The following is a 27,540-nucleotide window of genomic DNA, read 5'->3' as shown; positions in this document are numbered from 1 at the left end:
ATCGAAAAGCTAAAGGGATTAAAAGTCATTTACAATAAGAACCAAAATTATAAAATACCTAGGAATGATGATAAAACTAGAAATTTGCTGTGGATGAGTAAGTAGATGTGTCAAGAAATGGGAAAAATTATTAGTGTCATTTATTACTAAATTTACTGTATAGATTTAATACAGTTTTAATAATTCAAATGAGTTTATATTTGCTTTTGATATTTGACAAAATTATTATAAAATATAACTTAGAAAAAAATTAAAGTTAAGTAGTTAACAGACTGCCCTTTTTTGTGGATTTCCGATGCCATTTTGGTCAAGCTAGTTTCATAAGGTCTCAAGTGTGTTTTTGGTCTGTGTATTCTGTTCTCTGGAAACATCTGTCGATTTTTGCACCAGTTCTACACTGTTTGTTATTATAGTCATATTTTAAGATCTAAAATAACATCCCTTCATTATTCTACTTTTTCAAACTTTTCTTGGCTACTTACCTAAAAAAATAACCTTGATAAAGAGCAGTGTGGACAGGACAGTGATTATGGCATATTCCCATTTAAAAGCGTGTATTATTTTTATTTAAAAAAACTTCAAAGTTCTTAAAATTTTTATTTTTTAATATTAAGTGAAAAGTAAGTTTCTTTAATTAAAAAATGTTTTTCCTCAACTTTGTTTCAAAATTCAAGTTAAATATAGTCAATGGAATTTAAAAATTGGTAATGAAACTAGTAGGAACGTTTCCCTTCGGCAGAGAACCATTTGTTTAAAAACAATGTCACTGGTTAACTTCTTGTGCCTGCTCAGGGTTCTCTCATGTTAAAAATGACCTTTCTTGGGGCTGGCCCCGTGGCCGAGTGGTTAAGTTCGCGTGCTCCGCTGCAGGCGGCCCAGTGTTTCATTGGTTCCAATCCTGGGCGCGGACATGGCACTGCTCATCAAACCATGCTGAGGCAGCATCCCACATGCCACAACTAGAAGGACCCACAATGAAGAATATACAACTATGTACTGGGGGGCTTTGGGGAGAAAAAGGAAAAAAATAAAATCTTAAAAAAAAAAAAATGACCTTTCATGATAGAGCTTTGACTTGACTCAAAGGCAGGATAGTTTTTACAAGAGTGCAATTTGAAACATCACTGGAGTCCAAAATACAGGCAGGCATGTGCACATCCACCCCTCCCCCCTAATGGAGGCTTCCATTAAAGGAAGGTGATAGTAGTATAATGGACCAACGTGTTGAATAATACTGATGGCCTTCAGTTCCTCGCTTAAGATTGGTGGGGTTTTTTTCCTCATTAAAACAGTGTTTATCTGTTGGTAGCCAGAAGGACATCAGATCAGATTGTAGTCTGTAACCACAGCTTTCCTTTTTACCACTGCATAGAAAGATTAAATACTACATTTGACCTGACTGTTAGCACATTTTAAAATTTCATTTTTAAATTTCTTTTGATGATTCTATTTTTATATCTTCTGTTTCTTTGAGTTCCCAAAAGAATTTAAATGCTGTAAACAGGTGGGTCTGGCTGCTTTATTTTGTCCACTGATCCCCCAGGGGTCAGTCTTTTCCCTTTTCAATTTAGTGCTCAATAATCAAAGGGCTTGAATAGCAAGAATGCTTAGGAATTATGTCTTAAACAGTGAAAGAAAAAAGTGGCACCAAAAAAAAAGACATTCTTGCCAGGATGAGGAGCTTGGCTTAATACTGAAAGTGGGTGCTTGTTTAGTTCTGGTTATAATCTCCCAGTGTGTCCAGGCCCGATGACTTAACATTGGTTACAATGAAGTTCAGTTAGTTTTGCTTCATAATTTATTGTCGTATCTCTACCTACTCTAACTGCAACCAAAATGTGAAAAGGTGGGTAGATGGATGATCAGCTGGCTGACTGATTCATTAATTCATTCAATAAATTTTTATTGACATACTGCCCTGCCTGCCATGAGGAAAACAAATGAATACGATAAAGTTTCAGCTCTCAAAAAGGAGATTAAGGGTCCAGCCCAGTGGCTCAGCGGGTAAATGCACAGGTTCCACTTTGGCGGCCTGGGGTTTGCTGGTTCGGATCCCGGGTGTGGACATGGCACCGCTTGGCAAGCCATGCTGTGGTAGGCATCCCACATATAAAGTAGAGGAAGATGGGCACAGATGTTAGCTCAGGGCCAGTCTTCCTCAGCAAAAAGAGAAGGATTACCAGCAGATGTTTGCTCAGGGCTAATCTTCCTCAAAAAAAAAAAAAAAGGAGATTAAGAACTATTCATACGAGGCAGAATGAATAAGTGTTTTTATATGGTTAAAAATAGTTGTGTTATTGGAATTTCACGCCATGTTATTCAGTATAACTTGTACTTAAGACAATTATTACAACAAAGCTTGCTTGCATAGCGTCTGTCTTTGCTTTTCTAAATCTGTGGTCTTTGAACAGTTTAATAGTGATTTCTTTAAGGAGAGTTTTTTGTTTTACTGTTTTTGTCTTGTTTCTAACAGGAGAATTTGGTGAACGTGGGGAAATAGGGAAAACTAGCAGCTTCCTATCTACCTGAAAGAGTATAGATTGACAAAACATAGCAATGAAACATACATGTATGTTGCTAATAATAAGGCCCCCAGTAGCATAAATGTGGGTTAAAGATGTGGTAAACCTGTGTTTCAGTCCTTTGGTTTTCTCATGAAACACTGGGGCTGGAATATTTTTGTTGTAAATTTAGTTTGAGGTGTAGTAGAAATGTTTCTGTCCCAAATAGCCAACTTTTCTTGACTAAAGACCTTTCATTTATTTTCTAAGAAATTCCTTTTAGAATTTATTTTGAGATAAGAAACATCATTCTTGTTGTTGGTAGTCATACTGGAAATATCAGGGATGAGCTAGGAGAAGAAATTTTTGTTTTTTTATTATAACATTGTCATTTGGGGCAATTCACATAACTGCTCTGTGCCTGAATTTTACTTTTATTAAAAGTAAATACTTCCTAGAGTTTTTATAAGGTTGAAAATAAATGTCCTTGTTTAAACATCTGGGAAGTATTGTGTGAATTCAAAGTATATTTGGATCTATAGGGTGGTAGTTAGTGGAGGTTCACATCCAGGTGACTTAGGTATGAGCCCAACCTTTGCCGTTTACTAGCTCTGAGCTCCTTGAAGAAGTTTACCCCTGTGTGCGAGTCAGGTTCCTCATCCGTGAAATGGGGATGATAAATAGTATCCTTCTTAGAGGCTTGTTGTAGGAATTAGACAAGTTAATATATGTAAAATGCTTAGAGTAGTCCCTGGCGTTATAATACATGCTCAATTAATGTTAGCTATTATTATTCATAGAGAATGGGGAGAAGGAATACAAGGGAAATTGAACTGAGTTTATTTTTTCTAAATTTTAACTTTTTCATCACATTTTTTGTTAGAGATGTTCATATGTAACAGAGTAGATCATTTTGAATTTAGTATTATTTTACTTCTTTATGTTCTGATTTTGCTGATGTAAACTTTCCCCATTTAGTGAAATGATCAGAAACCAGGAAACAGGAATGAAGGGGAGAACAGACAGAGACCAGAAATCAGCTTTGAGTGATTAAAAACTAGTGACGCTACTTTAGTCCTTGTAAGGGTCCCTCTTAAGAACTAGCAAAAAAAGCAGAGCTATTTTTTTAAAGCACTTTTTTATAAATCTAAAAGGAACTATAATTAAAGGATTGTGTTTGCTGTAAGCATCCATGGAAGTGAGTTTATAATAACGTGTAACCCATAACTTGCAAAGTAATTTCAGTTATGTCTGTCTTTTTCTCTCCTTTTTGTCATGAAACTGTTCAGTGATTTATTATATGTTCATTACCTGCAGGCCTGGCATGTTTCCCAACATAAATACACCATGACCTGAGAGGGACACACAGAAGCTAAACTAGTGAAAAATCCTATTCTCCTTTTGCCTCTCTCCATTTTTTCCAAATATTTATTGAATGGCTACTGTGTGCTGAGCAGTATATTAATTGCTGAGGATATTCTGTTTTCAAAGAATGTAGGAGAGACAGTAAGTAAATAGATAATTACAATAAAAGTGATATGTACCCCTATAAATGGAAGTATATTTAAGGTGACTTTGGAGCACAGAAGAGGGGTGCCTAACTCAGTCTTAAGTGTAGAAAGGAAGATGTTCAAGGAAGGCTTCCCAAAGGAAGTGACACATAAACTGAATTTTGAAGGAGCAGGAGTTAACCAGAGTAGGGAACGTGGAGAGAGAGAGGGCATTCAGGCAGCTAGAATGGCGAATGTAAGGGTAGACAGACCTGGGAGAATACGTCATAGTTTAGGAGCTCCAAGTGGTTCGATAGGACTAAAGACGAACAGGTATGGGAGAGTGGCAAGAGAAGCGGCTAGATAGAAAGATAGGCATTGCCTCAGGTCTTGAAGGATTTTTTGTAAGCTTTGAGGAACACTATTAAATTTGTGTTGTTATAAAGATCACCGTGGCACCACTGTTGAGAATAGATTAGAAAGAGACAAAGCTGGAGGCAGGTAAGGAGAAATTATTACTGCCTCAAACACATATAGGAGGATATCAAATTTGAAAGCTGGGTTCCACAAACATTCTGTCAGACTGGGAAGATTTATAAACTTGTTTAAAGATACAGAAGATGGGGCTGGCCCAGTGGTGTAGTGGTTAAGTTCGAGTGCTCCATTTCAGCGGCCCAGGTTCACTGGTTTGGATCCTGAGTGCAGACCTCCGCACCGCTTATCAAGCCATGCTGTGGCGGCATCCCGCATGTAAACTAGAGGAAGATGGGCACAGTTGTTAGCTCAGGGCCAGTCTTCCTCAGCAAAAAGAGGAAGATTGGTGGTGGGTATTAGCTTAGGGCTAATCTTCCTCAAAAAAAAAAAAAGATACAGAAGACTTTTTGCCCCAAGTGAATACATCCCAGAAGAATCATTTCAGCCCTTTATGTTGTTGTTTCTTTTCCCATACATGGAAAACAAAGAATAAAGTGCATTTGAATCACTGACTGGAGCAAGTTTGATAGAAACACCATTTACATAGTCATCCTTTTTTTTTTTTTTTGGCGGGAATTACTGTTGACTCATAATGTAACCAGGTGTTCATTACTCAGAATTTTTATTTAGTAGAAGATGAAGGCTATACGTGCTCTCCCATACATATACTGGCAAAGAATGTTTAAGGAAATTCCTTGTTAGAAATTTCTGAATAACTTTTACAAACATTATAGCTATCATCAGACATATATTGTATTCGCACTGGATTTGTGGCTGAGTGTGGATAATATTTAGATTTCTTTCTCACTCAAAGTGAAATTGAGGGCCAGATGAGTTAAAGAGTTATGAAAGAGAGAGAAGCAAGTAGGGAAGTGGCAGAAGCTAATAGTCATCTCTCTGAGTCACTAGCAATGAATGCCACTTTACTGGGGAACATTTCACATGTTTCAAAATCCTGTGATGGGCAGCTTCTTGATTTCTGACTGGTTAGTTTTTATACATCATTGATACCTTCTAGTTCTTTAATAGAGGCTAGTTGGAACTCTTATGAACATCATGTGGTTTTATTATGTACGTTTTTCTTTAAGAGTAAGACTCCTCAATCACTTTCACTGTAACTACATAAAATCTACCTTCAGCTCATGGAAAAGTACTGTTTGGAGTAGAAGAAATATTAAGTGGGTGGTTAGTAAGATGGAGGTTGTTTATTTTCGATTGATAACAAATGGATATAATTCTCACTAGGTCTTTAAATGGAAATAAAACCATTCTTCTTCCTTAGGCTTTGAATTGTTATTAATAGTCAAAGACTTAACAGTGTTACTAGAAAAAGAAGTAGTAATTCAGTTGCTAAAGAAAGAGTATAAATAGCTCAGTAGTTTGTACTGAATAAAAGGAAGCATTTTTTTTTTTTAACTGTCAAGGTTCCTTCAGAGTATACTGTGTATACCGCCTTTAGGAGTTGGTGTTTAGTTCTTGGTGCCATGGAAAATAGACACCACATGCTGATGAAACATGGAGTTATGTTTCCCCTGTTTGTTATTGCTGGAAGATTCCGAAGGGTGCTTTGAAAGTCCTTTAGGTTCAGCGTGTCCAATGGGACTTTCTGCACTGATGGAAATGTTCTGTGTCTATACTGTCCGGGGTAGTAGCCCTGTGTGCCTGTTGAGTACCTGAAATGTGGCTAGCACAGCTGAGAAACTGAATTGCATATAAACATTAAATATTAATATAAATATAAATAACCATCGGTAGCTAGTGACTACAGTATTTGAGAGCGCATCTTTGGATATTTGAGAACTGAGCAGCACATTCGATAACCATTACTTCAGTGACCAGTCACTAAAATATACTGTAACTAATATTTATTTTTAGCACATTTGGAAATCTCACCTTTACTTTGCTTCTGTTAGAACTGAAGGAACTATAGTATTAGGAATGACAGAGAGAGTTAATTGAGGAGTTAAATTTACTTTAGGTCTTTATATGTCATCTTCCCAAGGAGGGAAGTTTACGTAGTTTGCATAGTCTGCTCACATAGTGTATAGTTTAGCACTCTCTCTCAGCCCACCCTCTTTCCCTTTCCTGAATAATTTTACTCTCTAGCGCTTATCACCGTGTAACATACTAGAAAGAGGCATGAATTTTTCCCCCATTGTATTCAGTACTGTGTCCCCAACACCTGGAACAATACCTGATGCTTTAGAGGTGCTTAGGAAATATTTGTGGAGTGAATAAATGAGGCTTCTGGTTTCCCAATAATAATAATCCAATTCATTAAACATCTATTTTGCATCACATGGCAAGCCTTGAGTTAGATTAGTTATATAAAGCGCACCATGGCCACTGCTCTTTTTGATAATAAAATGTTTCTTTGAGCCATTATTTGACCAGAACATTGAATTGTTTAAATCCTTGGTTTGTCTGTGCTGCAGAATTTCAGAACTGGGAGGGAACTTGGCAATAATCTGATTCAACTGCCAGTGTCACATAGTGGTTTAAAGTTCCATCAATGTCATTTATATCCTCCTCTCACCTCCCTTTTTCCCTCATCTCCACAACCTATGAATCTTTTTTGCTCAGTTATTTTTTTCCACATCCTCTCATCTCCATTCAGCTAACTCTCACTTTTATCCGGGCCCACCTTTCCCACTGACTCTAATGTACTCTTAAGGAACTCCGCAAATCCTAACCCAACCAGAGAAAAATTCTTTCATCTTTCTTAATTGAAACTTTCCTGTTTACTATAATTTCTTATAACTTTCCTCTTCAGTTCTAGAAGCATCTCTTGACCCCTAGGGCATCCTTGAGAACTTATTGTCTTTAAAACAAAAACTTCAAGTGGAAGCAAAAAAGAATCTCTGTAATGCCAGTTTCCTATCCTGAGGTCTTTCATTCCATGGAGTGGAAAGCTGTCCTGCTGGCATAATTTGTTTCTTTCTCCCATAAACATAGTCCAACATGTTGTAGGCTTGTAAACATATACATTACTTCATGTCTGCCGTGAAGTAATGGCTGCTGTGACATAAAAGCATATCAGAATCGCCTCAGTTTTTCCTAAAGAACGATGGTGTTTAAATTTAAACATGGGGGGAGGGTGTCATTTGTATAAAGAATCTAAGTTGGGGAAAGAGAGTCAAATAGATTAAGCACCTTCAGTCGTCAGACTCTTTAGAGATTCTTTTATTTAATCTTCACAACAACCCTATGAATAATTATCTCCTATTTACGGATGTGGTAACTGAGGCTCATATAAGTTAAGTAACCTAGTCAGTAAATGGGACAGCTGAAATTTTACCTAGTTATATGTGATTCCAAACCCTCTGCTTTCTTCCCTGGTGAGCCGTGCTGCCTTCTGGAAGTGGGGGTAGGCAGGGAACAAGAGTTAGAGTATTTGGTATAGAGTAGAAGGCTGGTGTGTTTGATTTTTACGTCCAGTGAGCCAGCCACAGCGAGAAACCAGGTTTATTTGGGGCAAATGGGATGAGTAACTGGTGATACTAGTGGCCCTGCCTTACCTTTAGCCTTCTCCGTCTCTTTCAGCCTGTTCTTCAGGCTAGTTCACAGGAAGTACAGATGCTTCCTGCTGAGGATCTCGATCCTAACAGTAGTGATTATATGAGGTTTTATGTGAACATTCACCTGACAGATTGGTCTCTCTCTTTTTTTTTTTTTCTTGAGGAAGATTAGCTCTGAGCTAACTACTGCCAATCCTCCTCTTTTTGCTGAGGAAGACTGGCCCCGAGCTAACATCCATGCCCATCTTCCTCTACTTTATACATGGAATGCCTACCACAGCATGGCTTTTGCAAAGTAGTGCCATGTCCGCAACCGGGATCCGAACCAGTGAACCCTGGGCCACCGAAAAGCAGAACGTGCGCACTTCACCCCTGTGCCACGGGGCTGGTCCCCAGATCAGTCTCCTTTGAAAGTTGGTACTACTTGCAAAGCAGTAAATTCTCAAAAACCGTCACAAACATGCCATTTTTTCTCACAAAAGCAAAAGTTTCACAGCAATTCTCAGGAATTGTTTGGAATGACAAAATAGTCCGTGGTGTCTATGTTTCTGCCAGCCTCCGTCTGTATCACTTTTCGCCTTAATTGCGTCTTGTTACTAGATTCTGTGAGCAAAGCTTAAAATTGAAGAATGCTGTTTCTTCCCTTGTACTCAAAGTTAATAAATACTTGTTGCATGTCCACTGTGTGCGAAGTTGTGCCGAGAGTTGAGGGTTTAAGGATAAATACCTCATGGTCCCTGCCCAGAAGAAGTTTCTAGCCTATTAGAGAAGTCTGAAGATGGTTGCAATTTAGGGTGATATGTCCAGCACAATCAGTCATGATCAGCTCTTTACCTCTCCAAGCTTATCTCTTGATGCTTGTACCTTTTTCTTAGCTCTGTCATCCTTTCTATGACTTTCAGATTTTAGATGTCACTTTTTTCAAGAGATTTTCTCTGATATTTTAGGACAAAGCTAGACAACCCCCCCTCACCAATATGTGTTTGTGTGGTACCCAAATGCTCATCGTCCTCTATTGTAGATCCTATTTACTTGAACTATAAGCACCTTAAGGGCAAAAGCTTGTTTTTAGTACCAACACACTGCTGGGCACATGATCAGTGATCAGTAAGTCTTTATTGGAATTCTGCTTGAGTGACTAAGGAAAGGCTGCTAATAGTGGAAGCAACAGTTGAGCCAGTTTTTTTAAGAAAGATTTTTTTTTTAAGATTTTTAAATTTTTCCTTTTTCTCCCCAAAGCCCCCCAGTACGTAGGTGTGTACTTTTAGTTGTGGGTCCTTCTAGTTGTGGCATGTGGGACACCACCTCATCATGGCCTGATGAACGGTGCCATGTCCGCGCCCAGGATTTGAACTGGTGAAACCCTGGGCCACTGAAGCGGAGCATGCAGACTTAACCATTCGGCCATGGGGCTGGCCCCTTGAGCCAGTTTTTGAAGGATGAGTAGGAGTTCCCTAGATGTATCTGAGAAAGAAATTCTAGGCCAAGGGAACAGTTTGTATAAATAGGTTAGACAATGAAGAGTTTACAAGTGACTAGCAAGGCTTTCTAATTTCCACATGGAGTTTGAGGCACAGGTTATTAGTTGTAGGATGTTATCTCCTGTAACTATTCAGATCCGGCTAGCGTAGATCAGAGATCATGGGATAAAGAATAGGAAGCCTCTCCCTCCCCCAATTATATAACCGGAGTTGAAAATTAGGCTTTTACTTGAATGTATATTTATGTGACCTATTAATAATTTCATTTGGTCAACATTTCCTAGAGGAAAGTGACTTTCTTCCTAACCTCTCACTAGGGTTCACCTCCTTGAGATATCTCAGGCCATAAGAAAGTAGTATGCTGAATTAAGCTGAGGGAGGTGTAATTAAAAGAGCCAGGAGCTTACTCTCCTAGGTAATCCAGTTTATATTATACTTTGGCATAAGGCATAAAAGTACATTTAAATGAAAACATTATACTCTCGTGATTGATCTTGTAAACTGTTTATTGAAAATATAAAGCATGTTCTCATGTTAGTGTATGGTATGATATGCTTGCCAGCAAAAAGTTTTGGAATTGTAAATATCACTAAAGGTTTTGAATGCTCAGCTCTTTGTAGATTACATGCAGTGTTTAGAAACATTTCTTTGATGAAACAAGGCCCTGGTTAGAGGGCTTCAAGTGCTGTCTGAATCTAAGCTGTGGCTTAGATTCCTTTGCCTATTAATTAAACTTTATTTTTATAAGGCCTTGCTTGCTCTTTCCCTAAATAAAATAGGAAGGGATTCACAAATTTTAATCTGTTACTTCCCCCATTCCTTGAGGCAGTAAGCTATGAAGGAAAAGTACTGTACAAAGAGTATCTTTTATTAGGTGACAGTTAAGAGATAGTTGTCTACTTCTTATAAAGTTAAAGTGAGACTTCCCCTTGCGTTTCTAAAATAAAATGCATAGTAAACTAGAATTAACTCAAGGCTCTGACTCTTAAATTTTAAAGGCATAAATGGGCCAGTATCTTCCGCTCTCTCTGCTTGTCAGGTTACCGGTTGGCATAAAGTAAATACTGATTGTTAGAATGAAACTGAAACATGCTGGTCAGGAAACGTATTGGCTTGGAACATAGGCAACAGAATTAGCATTTCTGAGAGATTTGTTGTTGTAGAGAATGGATTTCCTTGGGAAATGAATACGTTATTGTTACAAAATAAATATTTCCTTGAGCATTTATACAAGAGCCAAAGTGAGTCCTGGAGTTAGAATCAAGAGACTTGGGGTTTAGTCCTGGCCCTAAGCAAGGCATTTAACCTCTTTGACCCTCAGTTTCCTTTTTCTGGGAGTAGGAGATTGAGCCAGATGATCCCTAGAATCCTGTCATTCCTTTACCTTTAAGTTTTATTGCCACCTTCACAGTCCCCTAGAATCAGCAGTACGCCAAGCCACGATGGGCCATTTGGTGGATGGTAAACAGCAGCTATCCTAGGAACCATATTTGTTCTACTCTGGAATGGTCCTGTCGTCATAAGCTAGATTCTGCGGTACTGTTTCTGGGCCGTGTGTGTGTTTAATGTGCCTCGTTTAAACTTATGCACAGTAATACTTTTGTCTGCGGTCTTCTGTCTCCTTGATGTTTCTGTACACCAACCTGATTGTGTACAGACTTCCTCCTTGGCCTGCTTCTTCCAATTTACTCTCTGGATTCATGATAGAGAAATGTCATCCTCTTCCGTTTCTGACTCACCTCTTTGTAATGACTGAGTTTTTTGCCATGTACTATTGTCCGGCTGCTCCTGACCTGGCCTCTCCTTTCTTGACTCATTTTTTTACTATAACAACTGTCATTAAGTGTTGCTTGCGTTTATTGAGAGCTTTCTATGTGCCAAGGAATGCAAAGGTCTTCATTTACGTTCATGTCATTTAATTCTTACAAGTGCTGTGTACTGGTAAGCATTGTTGTGCCCATTGTACAAATTAGAAAACCAAGGCTCAGAGAGGTGAAGTAACTTGCCTATTAACACCTAGTGATAGATCTGCAATTAAAATTTCAGTTGCCTGCAAAGCTCATCCTCTTAAGCAATACTCTGTGTTATCTCCATGATGATCATGGTGATCATGATGATAACTACAATATGTTGCGCACCTACTAGGTGCTAGGCCATGCATTTGCCACCTTTTGCCTCTCCATTTTACAGTAGTGGAAACTGCCATCACACGTATTCTGCTTTTAGGCTAATAAATATAAATGCCAGGGTTTGAAGGTGTTGGACATTCTTACATTGGCTTATTCTTTCAATGAATTTTCCCTTTTACTCTCTTTCATATTTTAATGGTCAACATCATAGTGTTTTTCTGACTGCTGCCAGTATTAACAGTTAAATGTTGCCTGAGTATTTCTACACTTTTTTTTTCTTACTGACACTTTAGCGTTGTCATTTTCTTGTTACCTTTACCACTTTTTTTTTCTATATCAAAAACAGATAATGGGGAAAAAGGAGAAGGTGCTCAGGAGAGACAGAGGGAAAGTCCAGATACTAAAAATCTTTCTGTGATCTCAGTTTGGAGAACAAAGATTGACACTGAAAGTTCTGGTGGTTTTTTTGGTAGCTGTCATTTGTTGAAGGACTATTAGGGCTTTGGTACTTACAGACTTGGTGATATAAGACACAGGATTTGACCTCACTGGCCTTAGTTGTCTTATCTAATAATAGGGTAAATAATATGCATATCCTTCACAATGCATAGTTGGTTGTGGTGATGATTAAATGAAATAACTGGTGTGTAAAACTCCTTACTAGAGTGCTCAGAATTGTTAGTTCCTGAGGTTGGCCCAGTGGCACAGTGGTTAAGTTCATGCTCTCCGCTTTGGCGGCCCAGATTTTGTGGGTTCGGATCCCAGGCATGGACCTACACACCACTCATCAGGCCATGCTGTGGCGCCATCCCATATACAAAATAGAGGAAGATGGGCACAGATGTTAGCTCAGGGCCAATCTTCCTCACCAAAAAAAAAAAAAAAATGTTAGTTCCCCATTTTACCTTCAGGTGTTAGTTAAATAATCCAGAGTATGTGGCTGGACACTGTGGTAAGTTTGTGTTAAGTGTGGCTTTTTTACATTTAGAAAATATCGTGTTTGCATACACAGGTATGTATTAAATAAAAGTTGTTCAAGCTGTATCCTTAAATTTATGTGTTTGGCTATATGTGAAGTAGTTATGTCTCAATAAAAAAGAAAAATTAGTATACAAGCTGCATGTGGTTAGCTAATATTTCCATGTGTATTATACCCAGCATGTAGGGCTACTCCCTATAATTTTGTATTCCCCAAGATCATATGGTGGTTATTAAGCTTCAACAGAAAGAGAAATATTGTATAATACCTTCCAAATATTTATTTCAAGTTTACTATTTTAGTAAGTAAAAATTTCAGAAAATTTTCTATTTTTAGAAAAAGTATATTCAGTCCTAAAATGTTGTTCCTAATGTTATTAATTCCCAGTACATAGATTTCATCCTGCTTTGCGTGCGCCAGTCACAGGTAGGAAACACAATTTAGAGCAAGCAGTGAAATGCCAGAACAGTCTGATACTTTTGAGGCAAGCCTGTGTCTAAAACATACCTTTGAGTGGACTTCTGCTCCTATTAGCCTGCTCCGCAGAGCCCTGATGTTTTTTGTGTGGTTACATTTCTAAGTTCTTTGGTAGACTCTTGAGCAGGCTCCGTTTCTTCTGTGGCTCTGAGTCTGGAAAGTTGAACCAAGCTCCCTGTCAGGAAAAGTGGGTGTGGACTCTTAGGGCTGTGCCTCTCAGCAGCTAGAATGTGGTTGGCAGTCTCCTCCCCTTCCTGCATTTCAGCTCTTCACAGTGTGCACTCTGGAATGACAGGCATTCCTATGTGAAGAGAGCCAGCGTGAAGACATATTTGTAAGAACCACAAGTCCCCAGGCCGGGATACAGGGAAACAGAAAGTCGAGTAGATTGCCTGACCTCATGCCATTTCCTGATGTTTGGCAGTGCCACCGAGAGAGGAGTGCGGGTTCCCTCCTTATGTGGATTTATCTTTTAAGAAAATTTTGTTTGGTCCAGGACAGTTTCTTGTTGTGAGACACATCAGACAATATAATCATGGGGCAAGCTGACGTCTCCAGACCGGTAAATCCAGATGCAGTTGGTGAGTAATAGAAGGCAAAGAAACAAAATCTTGACAGGGGCAAGGCAGATCTACAGGTGAAGGCGAATATTTTACAATAATTTGAACATGAGGATTTTGATGTTTATAACTTTGGGAGGTGTATACCTTTGTGAAGAATGAATGAAAACATCTAAGTTATCTTTCATTCAGTTATGTTAATTTACTACTCATAGTTTTGTTTTACTTGATTCCTTTGGAGTTTTTCTTGTATAATAGTGCTAGGAAACTATCTGTTAATTTCTTGCCATTGCCGAAGATAAGTGCGTGCTACGGGAGGTCATATTTAGAATTCAGTGGTGTTTTAATAGTGTTTTGCAGGACTTGGGCAGTTAATATATATATGTCGTATAGAACTAGTACTGTTGACTTCTATAAACAGGACCATTTTTAAGATTTGACTTAATTTTTTAGACTCAGTTGTACATTTTCCAGATAAGTCTCAAGCTTCTTCCATTGTACTGTTGTTTCCGTTTCTCTTAAAGCCACAGTTTGGTATAAATACTTCTGGAGTCCATACGCTACGTTTGAAGTGTTATTGTCTCAGAGATAGCTGAAGACCAAGCTGGTAACTCTAAGTGTAGCTTAGGGTTTCAGAGCTTGTAAGTGAAATGGAAGTCCATTGTCACTGAAGACTCGCTTTCCCCGACCTTGTGGGGTTTTGTATATGATGAAGATGGAAAGGTGGGAAAAATTGTTTTAAGTGGATGTTCATTAAAGGGTTGCTAAATATGAGTAAAGTGGGGGAAAGCCTGTGAATCATTTCTTGACATGATACTATTAAAAATAAAGAAGGTTTGTACCTTCTCTTTGATTTATGAAGCAGCAGAAAACATGTTCAGTCCTAGGCTGCTTTTTTTCCAGAAATGAAAAATGTTGGTGACTTTTTTAAAAGAAGTATAAAAGCCTGGGAACATAGGTAACACTCCCAGCTGTCTCTCATGATTTAATATGATTTAGTTTCTAAAAGTATGTTTTCCCCTGAGAACTTCTCAAATGAAATTCTTACCAAGTATTTTTCATGTTTTACTGAAAGTGAGGCACAGGAGTTCAAAGTGAGTCATTCAGCAGCAGATTTTTAGGTCTGAAGTCAGGACTTTACTCACTTTACCTTGATCACCAGTGCTAGGTCCATATCAATTCAGTAACTCACTGTTTTTTAATGAAATGCTTTCTAAATAGAAAAAGTTATAGAGAAAAATATTAAGGACTCTCTGGGGCCACTACCCAGCTTAAGAAATGAAATTAAAAACAGATATATCCTGGGGCCAGCCCAGTGGCACAGCAGTTAAGTTTTCACACATTCCGCTTTAGCAGCCCAGTTCACCAGTTCGGAACCCCGGGTACAGACCTATGCACCACTTGGCAAGCCGTGCTGTAGCAGGCGTCCCACGTATCAAATGGAGAAAGAGGGGCACGGATGTTAGCTCAGGGCCAGTCTTAGCAAAAATGAGGAGGATTGGCAGATGTTAGCTCATGGCTAATCTTCCCCCCAAGAAAACCAGATATATCCCACCCCAACCCTCTCTCTATGCCCACATTCCCTTCTGATGATATTCTGCTGCTTTACTCCCAGAGGTAACCACTCCTGAATTTGGTAAATTCTCCTTTGGGCCACTAAATTCTCCTGTGGTTTCTCCTCCAAAGAGTAGTTATTTGTTAACAAGTATAATAAGGATGTAAATCATGCTAGGCATTTCTCTATGAGATCAGAATGAAGGCTACTTGAAAAGCAAGAAATGGATAAGCAGGTACAATTTACTGATCGGTGGTAATATTTATGAAGAACATCTAACATCTGTAGACTATACAAAAAATTTCATCTTAGTAGATAAAGTTTAATGATGTTTTTTATACTTCTAAAAAAGAAGTGAGAATCAAACTCATCAGTTATTCTGCCTACTAGTTACCCTAATAATAAACCTATGAAAAAAGAAAGAGAAGTCACTTAGGTGCCTAACTAAGATTGTTATGTTCTCTCTGGATTTAATTTTTGGGTTTTAGTTCCTATTACCTAGATAATTCATACGTTACTATCAGCTATTTTAATGGACAAACTCCATTATGTTATTTATAATTCAGGACGTATTCTCTTTGAGCAAATCAGGATCAGGTCATGAAGGCTTAACGTTGACAACTTTGAGGACTAATACCGTTACTTTAAAGGCTTTTACCAGACATAAGTTGTTTTTTTTTTTTTTCCTTTTTCTCCCCAAAGCCCGCCAGTACATAGTTGTATGTTCTTCGTTGTGGGTCCTTCTAGTTGTGGCATGTGGGACACTGCCTCAGCGTGGTTTGATGAGCAGTGCCATGTCCGCGCCCAGGATTCGAACTAACGAAACCCTGGGCCTCCTGCAGCCGAGTGCGCAAACTTAACCACTCGGCCACGGGTCCAGCCCCAGACATAAGTTTCTTAATGACATTTAAAAAGCATTTCAATGAGTAGGTATCTAGAATGTCTTACCAGATTGTTTGGAAGGATAAATGTATGAAGTAAAATAAGACATATCATTTGTTTACAGTTCTAAACCTGTAGTATAGTGGTTAGTTTTGAGCTTTAAAATTGATGGTAGGGGCTGGCCCTGTGGCCAAGTGGTTAAGTTTGCGCGCTCTGCTTCAGCGGCCCAGGGTTTCACCAGTTCAGATCCTGGGCGCGGACCTAGCACCACTCATCAAGCCACGCTCAGGCGGCATCCCACATGCCACAACTAGAAGGACCCACAACTAAAAATATACAACTGTGTATCGGGGGGCTTTGGGGAGAAAAAGGAAAAATAAAATCTTTAAAATTAATGGTACTAGGTTTGGCAAGCCAAGTGGTACAAAATGAATGAGTGAATATATTGAATTGATTTCTTATTCTTTTCAAGGCACTGTGAATATCCTGGCAGACCCTGTATGGATATAATTCTGTCTGTGCCCTTAAGAAGTTTACTTTCTAGTTGAAAATTTAAAATATTAAAAGGAAAAAATCCATAATATTTATAAATTTGTTTAAAAAAAGACATACAGTTCTCCTTTGGTATTCCCAGGGGATTGATCCCAGGACCTCAGCAGATACCAAAATCTGTGGATGCTCAAGTCCCTGTATAAAATGGTGTAGTGTTTGCACATAACGAAGGGATGTCGTCTTAGATACTTTAAATTGTCTCTACATTACTTGTAATACCTAATAAAATGTAAATGCTATATAAGTAGTTGTTATACTGTATTGTTTAGAGAATAATGACGAGAAAAAAATGCAGACACAACCACCTTAAGCCTGTCGATCCATAGTTGGTTGAATTGCGGATACAGAGGGCCACTGTATTTCTTTTTTTAAGGTTTTTGACTCCCTTGGCTTGTGATGGAAGTCCACAGCTGTTAACCAAGAAGAGTCTGCTTTCAAATAAATAACCTTTGCGTGAACACATATGCAAATTTATGAGATGTGTCAGTATCTAACTATTGTTTTTACCAGAGGATCTTTCTAACAACTGGTAAACTAATCGAATATTTGAGTGCAGAGTAGGAATTTATGCTGTGGTGTCCATTCAAGGAAATAAGCAATTATCCTCAGGAGTTAATATTAAAAAAACTTATCCTTAAGTGAAATGTGTCTGTAGGAGAGGCCTGTAGGTTTACTCAGATAAAACTTTCAAATAATACTTTGTAGTTCTTGATCAACATGAAAGCTGTTCCTGTGTTCACTAGAATCCTGTACTATGTGTCATAGTAAAACAACCAGCTAATTAGTGCGTGTCCTTAAATTAGGCATGAGACCAAAGAATTTTAATAAACTCCACCCAGCCATTTAGTGTGGAACTTTCCTTCTCTCTGCTTTTCTGTTCTCCAACTCTAGCTTTTTCTTTTCTTTTTTGCCCCTTCATATACCTTTCATTCACTAATTAGCCTCTTTTTATCCACTTTTCCTTTGCATAGCCATATATTGCTTTAAAAGATACTGTATTGTCGTATTTCCTCTTTCTTACATTCCTTTTCCATCACCATTTGATTCATTTTGCTCTGAAATTTGTAGTTATGGGTTCTCATTCATGCACGTGATAATGGGAGTGGTTTTGGGAAAGGCGATTTAGAAATAAATCATCATTTGGAGGCAAAATCAGTAAGGAGACTACTAGATGAATAAAATTTATTGTAGCTATATGATGGTATTAACACAGGAATAAGTAATAGATGGGTTAATTAAAAATAAATTACTTCATGGGACTTTGAGGAAAAGCACATGGCATTATTTGGTCATCAGAATTATCAGAGACATTTCTCAAACCTGTCTAGGTCTCACAACAAATGCTTTCTTCAGAGAAAGAAGGAAGGCATACTTTCTTACATGTAATCCAGGAATCAGGAGGAAGTAACGATATAGGGGTCTGTCGTGGGCCAAGATTTTCGGTTGTTATTGAATGCAGAATACTCCCCTTTTCAAAAATTATTGTCCCCTCTCTCTGCTCCAGTGGATTTTCTGAATAGCCTGTTGTCACAACAGTGTATCCTCTCTTTCTACTTGAAGGTATACTTGGAAGAGTTCAAGGTTTTTTCCCCATGAGAGAATATATTATATTCTGGTACCTCACTATAAAAACTTACTCTCAACTTGAAGTTTTTGTCAAAAAAGTGTACACATCAAGTTTCCAAGGGTAAAGCAGCATCACTTGTTGATGTAGTCATGGTCAGAAAACTATATTTTCCCAAAGTTAGAAGCTCAGACCTCACTTGTATCTGCACGTAGAGACAAACCTCTCTCTTCTTAGAAGGAAGTAGACAAACTTCTCTCTATCTTCTTAAGTGCTTTGCCCAATTCTTTCTATTTCCCAAAGGTCAGAACTATGCAATATTTCCAAGGGAAATTATGGGCCTGCTCTAGACAAAGCCTGCTTTGTTCATTAGTGGCAAGTTTTGCTTTCTGTAATTTTGTTGCAGTTCTAAAACAGTTCTTTAAATCCCGTAATAATCCTCCTTTGGAAGGCAAAAATGAGTAAGTACAATAGTGTAAGTACCATAAATTAATGTTCTCCATTTATGAAGTTCTGATGCTGTTAGAATCCTTGTATACAAGCAAGATCTGTTTCAAGCTAGATGGGCATAAAGGATGCAGAGAGCCATTAGGTTATAAAGATGATTGGTCACAGGATATGTAAGTCAAGTCGTTATGCTGTACACCTTAAACTTAAAAAAAATTGTCACCTCTTGATAATGGAGTGTGTATCTTGTTATACAAAACGATGGATTTTAATTTTTGGGCAAATAACTGATTATTATAAAAATTTTATGGGTAAAATGGGAGAACTTTATACACTTTAAATCTAAACATTTTTTAAAACCCAATAAGATATAAGAAATAAAATTAGAACTAAGAAAGACCCAATAATTTTGTTGCTTATTACCAAACCTAGTGAAGGGGAGAGAGCAGTGAAGGCTGTGTTGAAAACTAAGTTTTCTATTGACTCCTATTGTCTGTCTTATGTTGCTTTCCAACATGGATGATTAAGAGTTGGTTGTAAATTGGATTCTAAAATAAACTCTGTCTTTGACCTGGGGCTTATTGTTAAACCCTGTTTTATCCCTTATCTCTAGCAAGTAATGTAGGTATAATGTGTATCTACAGCAAATAGTTGATGAGTACTTTTTCTGAAAGATGAAAAATGCTAAGTAATCTTTTAATAATACTATACATTTATTTAAAAATCACTCCAGAAATTCATCTGAAACAACTAAACTTGAACTAAAGAACTTGAATTAAATGTTGACCAGGAAAAAGAAAGAAACTACTAGAACTCTGCATAATACATGATATAAGAAACAAGCCTATGAAATTTGAGGTGCTACAACTTGAATGAGGAAGTAAGGAGTTCAAAAATCAGGGCATAGTTTCAGGGTACCACTCAAACCAGAAACTCCAAACTGTAATTTGGTTACTTATCTTCCTCTCCCAAACTCCGCTCCCTCCAAAAAACACCAAGACCTCCAGCTCTGTGACGTGCTTTCCTAGTGGCCTGCAGCTGCATGACTCAAAGAAAAAGGTGTTTTCTCTGGAACACACAATTGTAAAACTATAGCCAGCGTCCTACACCCTGTTTTCTGGCAAACAAAGGGAAACAAGGACGGAAACTACCTTGTTTTGGCACTCATGGAAAACAGAATGGGCCCATAAAGTCATTGTAAATTCCGTAACTAGTTTAAACAGAAACAAAGGGATATCCAAATGTGACTCCAAGCCTGTATTTCTTCTGTCAAATTGGAAAAGGAAGGGAGATGGTTATAAAATCAGAATTATTGAGAACAAATGTTTGATGTGCAAATTTGCCTGTGAACAGTTTCAAGCTCACCTCTTTCAGCCCTTTATTTATGAGTATAGAACGAATTTGAGGTGTAATTGTATCATTAAAAATGAAAAAGATGGATGATTTCTAGATGCCTGAATATACTTTTTGTCATATAATTTGTCTGTCTGTCTGTTTCTCTTTCTTTCTATTGCAGTTTTCTACGTGATGCAATTGAATTTTCTTCCTATCAGACAATAATTCATAGTAGGAAGCCTGAAGTAGTGTACCAGTTTTAATGGATCCAAGAATGCTACAGAGAGTAGTGGCTTCAATTAGATCTAGTCAGCTGCTGCTGTCAAGGATTTATGCATACTTCGAAATCCTTCATTCTACAACTGAAAAGTTTATACCTGGTGAATATAGATCACCATTAAGTTTGGTCTCTAGCTCCTTCAGCACAAGATTGTACTCATGGCAAACAAGGGTGATATACTTCAAAATAGTGTAGGAGTAGAAAATGTTTGGGTAATCCAGATCTCCTCACTTCAACTCGTGTTACTACTCCAGATCCAAAGTAACTAACCTTGAGTGGTTTAATTTGCTTAATATTTCAAACTATGGTTTTCATGTGGAGAATAATTCATTTTTATGTTTCAATTCGTTTTATTCAATTCATTTATTTCAATTCAATTTATGCTATTCAATTCATTTAATGTTTAGGACGAATTATTTTCTTTTGTGCATTTACGTATATGCTGGACCTCATTTATTAACTGTCATGATTTGAAAGCTCCCACTTTCCATTATAAACGGTAAATTTGGGTTTTTTCCAACTGTAAAAGCCAGACATGTTCATTGTTAAAAAAAAAAAAAAAAGTAGGGGGCCATCCCCCTGGCCGAGTGGTTGGGTTCCCACACTCTGCTTCAGTGGCCCGGGGTTTCACAGGTTCGGATCCTGGGCATGGACCTAGCAGCACTCATTGGGCTGTGCCGAGGCAGCGTCCCACATGCCACAACGAGAAGGACCCACAACTAAAATGTACAACTATGTACTTGGGGGGCTTTGGAGAGAAGAAGGAAAAATTTAAAAATCTAAAAAAAAAATACAGGAAGCTAGAAAGAAGAAACACAAGTTTCCCATAATCCTACCATCAAAATATGTTTACATTTTGATTTAGTTCCTTCTATTTTTCTTAAAATATTTTAGCATAGTTTAGATAATGTGATATGCATAACTTACATATAAATTTTATTCTCTTTTTAACCTAGGATTATTAATTACTCTAGAAACTTAATTCTAATGATTGTACGAGTTTTATATAAATTTTTCAGGGTTTTTTTTCGTATACCTATTGTTGTACATGTAAGACATTCCTGATTATTTACCATGCTAAATAACATATCAGAAATAACGTCTTTGAGGAGCTTACTTCTTTTCAAGCTGAGTTTTCTAGTCTTTTGTGTAAATGTTATGCTTTTATTAGAGAAAATGGTCTTATATAACTCATGCAAAGTTGGAATTAAAATTTGAAAAAAATATATGCATGGCCCTGGCCACTATTCTAGTTATACATAATTCCTAGTTAGATAATAAAAGAATATATGCACAAATGAAATTTGATAATGGGAGACCAGTTCCTGTTTCATAGACTCCTTGAAGTTGGATTATGCTGAGAGTAGGTCTTCAGTGGGCCACCTTCCCTTCCTGAAAATACTCTTGGAGTTAAACAGGAAAGGCTTGACTGGCTGCCTCGCCACTATCATTTAATTACTTGAAGATTCCACCCTTCATATGTAGGACATTTGATGGAATCAGGTTTTTCTGATTTCCCTGTGATATCAAATCATCGGTTTGGGGGGAAAAGAGAAGTGATTTACTTTTTTCCCTTTTCATTAGGAATGATTAATCAGCTTCCTCTTTCTTCTTTTTCTGATATCTTCATCCATGAGAACACTCTCTTGATTCAGAATTTCTTTGTTTCAGCAGGCACCTGAGCAAAGAATATATGGGAAGAACTGTATCAACACTTTATTTTAATCAGTTATAGGTGTTGCTCTTGAATAATGGCTAAAAGTTGAGTTTCCAGAGCAATCTCAGTCTAGTCTCCACCAGAAGAGCCCAAGAGTAATGACTTTGGAGTCCGATGTGTCTCTTCCATGTATCTTATGAACAGCGTGAAGCGTCTGCCTCAGCTTGAAGCCCGATCTAAAGAAGTAAGGGGCACAGCAGTCAGAGAAGAAAGATTCCAAATACAGGATATGACTTAACGAGTTAAAGAAAAATTAATAATCTGATGCAAAAATTATTCACAATAATGTTCTAAATCATAAAAGTTAATTGCTACATCCAGTTTAAATACAAAGTAATAACTTCTAAGAGAAGTGAACAAAAGATTGATAAAGTATGTGTTGAAATTTGAAGTAATTATAACTGGGTGGAAAATTAGTTTATAATGAGGCTTTAATAAGAAACCTAACTTTGGAATTGGTACTGTTTATAAATTTTGATATTGACGAGCATTTGAGATAAATACCAAACTGTTAAATTATATAGAGATTAATACCAATCACCTAGGTTGTTGTAAGAATTAAATCATATAATGTGCCAGGTTCATAAATTACATTCTAAAAACCTGTTAGTGAATGAAACCGGATATTGTAAGATTTCAGCTCAATCTTTATTCTGAAGGCAGCATGGTGAAAAGGATCACAGATTTTGAAGTTGGCGAGACTTGGATTTGAATCCGTTATATCACTTATGCTTCAGGCCAGTAGATAGCACCCAAAGAATGAAACATACAAATAAAAGCAATGAAATCATATTTATAAAGTGCTGAAATTAAATAAACAAACTCACCTGCAAACAAAATACAATACCCAGTGAAAATATCCTTCAAAAATGATGAAATAAAATTATCCTAGTTGGAAGTGCAGGATTGCAGGAAGAAATGAAGAATACTTGAAAAAATAAATATGTAGGAAATAGAAAAAAATATTGACAACAATAGTGTTTTCTTTGGTTTATCGTTATATGTATGTAGAAGAAAATATGACAATAACTCAAAGAGTAGATAGAGTTAAAATGTTGTGAGATTCTTGCATTGTTCAGTGTTCAGAAAGTAGTAAAAGTACTAAAGTAGATTGTAGCAAGATGAGGATGCCCGGAACAAATGAGACCAATAAAAAATAAATAGCAAAGTGGTAGACTTAAACCCCACTGTGTCAATAAAAACATTAAATATAAATGGACTAAACATTCTAGTTATAACAATTGTCAAAGTAGATAGAAAAACAAAATTAAGGCTGAAGTGTTACTAGAGTGATAAGAGGGAATTTTATAATAAAAGGATCAGTTTAACAGGAAGCTACAGTAACTAGATCTGTATAGACTTAATAACGTAGCTTCAGAGTATATAAAGTAAAAATTAATAGAACTAAGAAGAGAAAGAGACAAATCCACTTTCACGGGTACACATGTTAACTTACCTCTCTCAGTAACTGATAGAAGAAGCGGACAACAAATCAGAAAGGATGTTAATGATTTGTGCACCTTGATTAACCAACTCGTCCTAATTAGTATGTATAGAACACTACACTCAATAACTGCACAATACACTTTCTTTCCAAGTGCAAATGGAACATAATATGTTACAAATCTGAAAAACATAACTGCAAGCTTTTTTATTGTTTATTTTTAATTTAAGCTATATTTGAGGTTAGGAAACACAGACAAGATCCTCACAGTTCTTCTCTAGGAATACTTTGCTTGAGTAGGAAACACTGGAATGATGCCAAGGTTTTCTAGCTTATCTTTCTTCAACAAAGAATTAGGTTACAGGCAGAGAATGTCTGCCTCTGTGTCTTTTAACATGCATAAAATTTCCAGATAATAATCTGGGATCGAGTTTAACAAACCTGACCATAACAATCACCTGGGAAGATTTTTGAAAATATATTCCTACATCCCACCTCCTGGAGATTCTGTATTTTGAAAAGGCAACTGGGCTGATTCCAAGAATATGAACAGATTTGGGAGTCACTGAAATAATGTTCTATTTGTCATGGAAGGCGAGGAGGGGAGGTGGCAGAGGGAGGGAGAATATGAGAATGTAAGAATATGAATGAGTAAATTTGGGATAATAACTGGGTCAGGGCTGGGTGTGGCTGAACCCCACTGCCTGAGGAAAGAGGCATATCCACTTCTAAAAGTTTTATAAACATGAAAATTAAGCACATTTGCATAAAGCATCAAAGAAAAAAATTGCTGCTCTGTTTACTTTTTGTATTCAGTTACTTTCTTTACATAAGGAAAGAGGAGGGCTATTCTTAGCAATAAATGTGACAGCAGACGCATTCATTTTTATCATAAGCTCTTGGTTTTTTCCACATGTGCGGTAACTTTTTTTTTTTAATAAATGATTCACATGTTATCTTTTAAAAAAAATTTTTTTTCACCTTTTGACCCCCTTCACCCATTTCTCCCACTCCCCACCCCCTTCCTCTGGCAATTACCAGTCTTCTCTGTATTTATGAGCTTGGTTATTATTTTTTTGTTTTTTTAAGATTCCACATATAAGGAAGATTGTTTGGTATTTGTCTTTCTCTGTCTGAATTATTTCAGTTAGCATAATGCCCCCGAGTCCATCCATGTTGTCACAAATGGCAAGATTTCATTTCTTTTATGGCTGAATAATATTCCATTGTGTATATATGTATACCACAATTTCTGTATCCATTCATTTACGGATGGACACTTGGATTGTTTCTGTATCTTGGCTATTGTAAACAATGCCTCAGTGAACATGGGTGTGCATATATTTTTTCAAGTTAGTGTTTTTGTTTTCTTCAGATAAATGCCCAGAAATGGAATTGCTGGATCTTATGGTAGATCTATTTTTAATTTTTTTTTTTTTAAAGATTTTTTATTTTTTCCTTTTTCTCCCCAACGCCCCCCGGTACATAGTTGTGTATTCTTCGTTGTGGGTTCTTCTAGTTGTGGCATGTGGGATGCTGCCTCAGCGTGGTCTGATGAGCAGTGCCATGTCTGCGCCCAGGATTCGAACCAACGAAACACTGGGCCGCCTGCAGCGGAGCGCGCGAACTTAACCACTCGGCCACGGGGCCAGCCCCTCTATTTTTAATTTTTTGAGGAACCTCCATGTTTTCCATAGTGGCTGCACCAATTTACATTCCCACCAGCCATGCACAAGGGTTCCCTTTTCTCCACATCCTTGCCAACACTTGTTATTTCATGTATTTTTGATAATAGCCATTCTAACAGATGTGAGATTCTATCTCATTGTGGTTTTGATTTGCATTTCCCTGATGGTTAATGATGTTGAGCATCTTTTCATATACCTGTTGGGCATCTATATGTCTTCTTTGGAAAAATGTCTATTCAGATCTTCTGCCCATTTTTAATCAGATTGTTTTTTTGCTATTGAGTTGTTTGAGTTCTTTATATATTTTGGATATTAACCCCTTATCAGATACGTGATTTGCAGATATTTTCTTCTATTCAGTAGATTGCCTGTTTATTTTGCTGGTGGTTTCCTTTGCTGTGCAGAAGCTTTTTAGTTTGATGTAGTCCACCTTGTTTATATTTGCTTTTGTTCCTTTTACTTTCGGTGTCAGATTCAAAAAATCATTGCCAAGACCTATGTCAGTGAGCTTATCGCTTATGTTTTCTTCTAAGAGTTTTATGGTTTTAGGTCTTACGTTCAAGTCTTTAATCTATTTTGAGTTAAGTTTTGTGTATGGTGTAAGATAGTGGTCTGGTTTCATTCTTTTGCATGTCCAGTTTTCCCAGCACCATTCATTGAAGAGACTGTCCTTTCCCCACTGTATATTCTTGGCTTCTTTGTCATAAATTAATTGACCATATATGAATGGGTTTATTCTGGGCTTTCTATTCTGTTCCATTGATCTATGTGTCTGTTTTTATGCCAATATCATACTGTTTTAATTACCATAGCTTTGTAGTATAGTTTGAAGTCAGGGAGCATGATGCCTCCAGCTTTGTTCTTTCTCAAGATTGCTTTGGCTATTCGGGGTCTTTTGTGGTTCCATACAAGCTTTAGAATTGTTTGTTCTATTTCTGTGAAAAATGCCATTGAAATTTTGATAGGGATTGCATTGAATCTGTAGATTGCTTTGGGTAGTATGAACATTTTAACAATATTGATTCTTCCAATCCATGAGCACAGAATATGTTTCCATTTATTTGTATCTTCTTAATTTCCTTCCTTAATGTCTTATAGTTTTCAATATACAAATCTTTCACCTCATTGGTTAAATTTATTCCTAGGTGTTTTATTCTTTTTGATGTAATTGTAAATGGGATTATTTTCTTAATTTGTCTTTCTGACAGTTGATTATTATGTATAGAAGCACAGCAGATTTTTGTGTATTGATTTTGTATCCTGCAACATTGCTGAATTTTTTTACTAGTTCTAACAGTTTTTTGATGGAGTCTTTAGGGTTTTCTGTGTATAATATCATGTCATCTGCAAATAGTGACAGTTTTACTTCTTCCTTTCTAATTTGGATGTCTCTTATTTCTTTTTCTTGCCTAATTGTTCTGGGTAGGACTTCCAATACTGTGTTGAATACAAGTGGCAAGAGTGGGCATTCTTGTCTTGTTCTTGATCTTAGAGGAAAAGCTTTCAGCTTTTCACCATTGAGTATGATGTTAGCTTTGGGCTTGTCATATATGACCTTTATTGTGTTGAGGTACATTCCCTCTATATGCACTTTGTCGAGAGTTTTTACCATAAATGGATGTTGAATTTTGTCAAATGCTTTATCTGCATCTACTCAGATGATCATATGATTTTTATCCTTCATTTTGTTAATGTGATCTATCACAACTTTTTAGTATAAACTGAACTTGTTTTGAGTTCATATGCTGGCAGGCGTAAATGTTTGAAAAGATATCAAGATTTTGTTAGTTTAAATGTATAAGAAAAAGGGGCACATATAAATGTGTTTTTCAATATAATGAAGAATTAAAAGAGATGAACTAAGTCCTACTTTATAAAGTGATTAGATATCCAAGAAGATAGTGGAAGCAGCCTTGATTGGCTATTCATTTAAGAACTTTACAGACAGGAACTTTTCTGAGAATATGTTAACATCTGATATTCCTAAAGCTTTTTGGCTATTTTTCTTTAAAAGCTTCACATAGCACTAACACCTCTTCTTTCATATTGTTAGTCTGGTTTTGTTTTTCATTGGGTTTTCTTTCTTTCTTTTTTTCTTTGGATATTATCTTCCCTATTCCTTTTAACCAAACAGGCATTTTCCTGTGTTTCTTTTGGAACTGAATGAGGTTCACTCAGTGGGTGGGTTAGCAGAAGATTTAAAGTTTCAGTCCCTCCCCGCCTCTGCAAGTAAGGCTGCTATTGGAGAATGAACAGCTTATGTTACTTAGCTCCATTTCTGAAAGCATTATCACTAACACATGTTAAATATTAGGATATTATAAATGCTCTGAAATGTCTTCAGGTCTCATTGACAGTCTATAATTGGGAGAATACTGTCTTACAGCACTAACTCTTAAAAGCAATACCATGTATTCACTTTAGTGCCATCTTGGAGATCTATCCCAGGGTACCACTGAGGGGAAAT

The 27,540-nt window shown here is 37.0% G+C and overlaps 1 protein-coding gene and 1 long non-coding RNA gene across 13 annotated transcripts in view; one reads left to right on the top strand and one right to left on the bottom strand.

Annotated features, from left to right (window-relative positions):
* The window catches only part of LOC139045338 (uncharacterized), a 76,060-nt gene extending 62,859 nt beyond the window's left edge, over positions 1–13,201 (bottom strand). For both annotated transcript variants that reach the window (XR_011503518.1, XR_011503517.1), the window contains exon 1: positions 13,080–13,201. This is a non-coding gene — a long non-coding RNA (uncharacterized lncRNA). The remainder of the gene's footprint in view (positions 1–13,079) is intronic.
* PHACTR4 (phosphatase and actin regulator 4) overlaps positions 1–27,540 on the top strand; it is a 94,175-nt gene that overhangs the window by 37,170 nt on the left and 29,465 nt on the right. For 2 of the 11 annotated variants that reach the window (XM_044770179.2, XM_044770178.2), the window contains exon 3: positions 21,899–22,125. The exons of 6 other annotated variants lie outside the window; for them this stretch is intronic. Coding sequence is in view for 3 of the 5 variants with exons in the window: in XM_044770178.2 (XP_044626113.1) it covers positions 22,069–22,125 (57 nt within the window). In the remaining 2 variants the exon portion in view is untranslated. Of the gene's footprint in view, positions 1–13,351; positions 13,631–21,898; positions 22,126–27,540 lie in introns of those variants that run through there. 3 more of the 11 variants (XM_014853626.3, XM_014853628.3, XM_070510593.1) reach the window with 3 other exon arrangements.

The sequence above is a fragment of the Equus asinus genome, chromosome 5, assembly GCF_041296235.1.
Source record: "Equus asinus isolate D_3611 breed Donkey chromosome 5, EquAss-T2T_v2, whole genome shotgun sequence".
NCBI classification, from domain to species: Eukaryota; Metazoa; Chordata; class Mammalia; order Perissodactyla; family Equidae; genus Equus; species Equus asinus.
Note: the sequence above shows the minus strand (reverse complement) of the source record. Positions and strands in the feature narration are given on the sequence as shown.